Source organism: Vigna unguiculata, chromosome 10 (assembly GCF_037176805.1).
Source record: "Vigna unguiculata cultivar grain cowpea cultivar isolate G323 ecotype 2 chromosome 10, ASM3717680v1, whole genome shotgun sequence".
NCBI lineage: Eukaryota > Viridiplantae > Streptophyta > Magnoliopsida > Fabales > Fabaceae > Vigna > Vigna unguiculata.
Genome location: NC_140801.1, coordinates 3,718,636 through 3,721,305, shown reverse-complemented (window position 1 = coordinate 3,721,305; position 2,670 = coordinate 3,718,636). Strand labels below are relative to the sequence as shown.

Below are 2,670 nucleotides of genomic sequence, written 5' to 3'. Positions count from 1 at the left end.
TTTTTTAATCAAATAAATATTACATCTCTCAAATTTAATTTTACATAAAACACATGTAATATATTATTATCATAATTACCACATATATTTAAATTATCTTATTTAATACTTTTACTCTTCAAATTGTTTACTCCTAACTTATTTATAAAAAGTAAATCGAATATATCTTTTTAGTTTCAAATTCACCTCACAAATAACAAAATTTTAAATTTATAATAAACTACTTACTACTTTTGGTTTTAAAATTTTGATAAGCAAAATGATTTTTAATTTTTTTTTAACTTTTCAAAATTAGGGGGAAAAAAACTCTGCCTAGAATTCGTCTCCCAGAGAGCCGAATTCTGACAAGAGATACGAAAAAATAATAAAATACGAAAAAATAATAAAAGATTACGTTTCATTTTGAAACGAATTTGTACTGTGTACAATAAAATGGTTTATTTGACTAAATAATATTTCAAGATGTATATTGAACTTAAAAAATTTAAAAAGTGGTCCAGTTTAAAAAAAACTCCCATGTTTCAAGAGGTCTATTTAACTTAATAAATTCAAAAAGTGGTCCAGTTTAAAAAATATTCCCATTTTACGGCTATGGTCAATTGATAGGAATAAGCTATCTTATTAGGTTTTATAAGTTAAGATATTTTGATTAAAAAAAATACCAAATTCAATATAATAAATAAATAAATAAATAATAGGATAAAAAGGTTAAAAAAAATATTGTAATAGCAATGCATTATACTATTAATCATATATCACTAATTATAATCACATCCGTGATTAACTGGTATAGTTGTGAGCTTTTTGAGCTGATAATTGGGAAGAAGATGATAATGGAAACTTAGAAAAGAAATGAAGATTGTATTAATTGCTGATGAGTGATGAAGGTAAACCAAAATGTGCTTAATATACTTGAACTGAAGATTACATTAATGAGCAATGAAGCAAGGTTTTGATCATCTATGACAAACACATCTATAGTGATAGGGGCTATTGATTGGATCATTCCCCTCCACAGGAACTTGCTCAGCTCTGCACTTGTACTTGCATCCTTTACATTCATTGTAAGTGCAAGTTGGTGCTGTTGATCCAATCATGGGTCTCCATGATTTCATCATTCTCCATGCCTCATTGCCACCCTATATATATCATTCCACATGTTCAATCCAAGGAAATAATCAAAAAAGAAACCTTTCTTATTCAGTTTGATCATAATTAACCTTTATTCTTTGATCTCTTTGAGGCTGTGAGGACTCCAACAACACCCTAGCTTCTGTTTCACTGACTGCAGCAACAATGGTGAGAAATTTGATGAAACACAGAAAATATTGAGCTTCGATTTCTCCAAAAAGGTTGAATGCCAATGATACCCTTTTGAATTAGCTATAACTAAACAGAAATTCTTGACAATAACATGCAACAGAAAGCATGTTTCAGCATTTTAAGAGAAAAAGACATTACAACAAACAGATAACGGACAAAAACATAGGAAGAGATTGGTGCAGAGAGAGAGTATAATTGAGTATATATAAGCAAGTGGATGGATTAGGAGATGAAGAAGAAGAAGAAGAATGCATTTGCATAATGAGTATGACCTTGTATTTGTTGAGCAGCAAATGTGAAGGCCAAGAGTATGAAGAAGAGTTTAGCTAGTTTAGTGATTTCTTCCATTTTTGTGTTTGTTTGTTGGAAAACTTTGAAGAGGGTGCAAGCATATATGGAGAGATAATGAGAGAGAGAGAGAGAAAAGTGGGGTTAATAGCAATAAATAAAGAAATAGGGTAAAACCTGCAACGTGACAGAGGAAAATGATGAAGAGAAAGCATAACCGACAGATAGACCATAGTGACCAACTCCTGGGGAATTCTAGAGTCAACTACAATTACTATATTGCCCATGGAATAATTACATTTCCCTTTTAACATGTGAAAAATTGAGTTATTATTTTACTCATATAATTATTTTTCTGCACTTTGATTAGATACACTGGGTTAATTTATAGTATATAAATAGGAGTATATTTTATTTCATGCAAATTTATAAGATTAATTTTAGATTTTGAAATTTAAGATGTTATTAGAGGTTTTTGAAATTTAATTTGATTTATTGTAACTTTTATATTATTGAATTTTTGTTGGATTATTTATAATTTCTAGTTTATGTGTCAATATGAGAAATGTATGTTAGAGAAAATCTCACATAATAAACTAATTTATAGTATATAAATAAATATAAAATTATTTTATAAGTTAATTTTCAAGAATTAAATTGTTATAAAAGATGGTGAAAACACCAACCAATTAGTTTCTAAGTGGTGAACGATCATTATCATTAAAAACTATTCACAATATTTTGTAAGTTCCAAAATACAATATTTTTTTAAAATGCTTTATAAAAATTCAAAACTAGCAACCTAGCTCTGAAGATTAAATAACCCAAAATAAGAGAAGCGAGTAAGAGAAGAAAAATGGGTGAAAGTGTGTTGAATAAAGCATAACACGAATGCAGGAAATAAGAGTTTGAGAAACATGGATCCATTTTCCCGTCACTCTTATCAGATTTCTTCTTTTTCTTTTATAATTCTCTCTTTTAGAATATAAATTAGACTTAAAAGTCAGCTCCTTAAGAATTAAAAAAAAATATATTTAATCGATACATATGTAGATAGAT

The 2,670-nt window shown here is 27.9% G+C and overlaps 1 protein-coding gene across 1 annotated transcript; it reads right to left on the bottom strand.

Annotated features, from left to right (window-relative positions):
* Nucleotides 1-841: 841 nt before the first annotated feature.
* LOC114167560 (uncharacterized) lies at nucleotides 842-1,813 on the bottom strand. The gene is made up of 3 exons (XM_028052658.2): nucleotides 1,596-1,813; nucleotides 1,221-1,285; nucleotides 842-1,139 (listed from the first exon to the last, which is right to left on the bottom strand). Exons 1-3 carry the CDS (start codon nucleotides 1,669-1,671, stop codon nucleotides 957-959), a joined length of 324 nt encoding a protein of 107 aa, XP_027908459.1. The 5' UTR covers nucleotides 1,672-1,813; the 3' UTR covers nucleotides 842-956.
* Nucleotides 1,814-2,670: the final 857 nt, after the last annotated feature.

Bases quoted from the DNA above. Each gene is read 5' to 3' on its own strand.
- LOC114167560 (XM_028052658.2), bottom strand. From the start codon at position 1,671: ATGGAAGAAATCACTAAACTAGCTAAACTCTTCTTCATACTCTTGGCC. The intron at 1,286-1,595 runs GTCATACTCATT...TTGTTGCTGCAG, and splicing joins TGCTGCTCAACAAATACAAG to TCAGTGAAACAGAAGCTAGG. The intron at 1,140-1,220 runs GTTAATTATGAT...TGATATATATAG, and splicing joins AAAGAGATCAAAGAATAAAG to GGTGGCAATGAGGCATGGAG.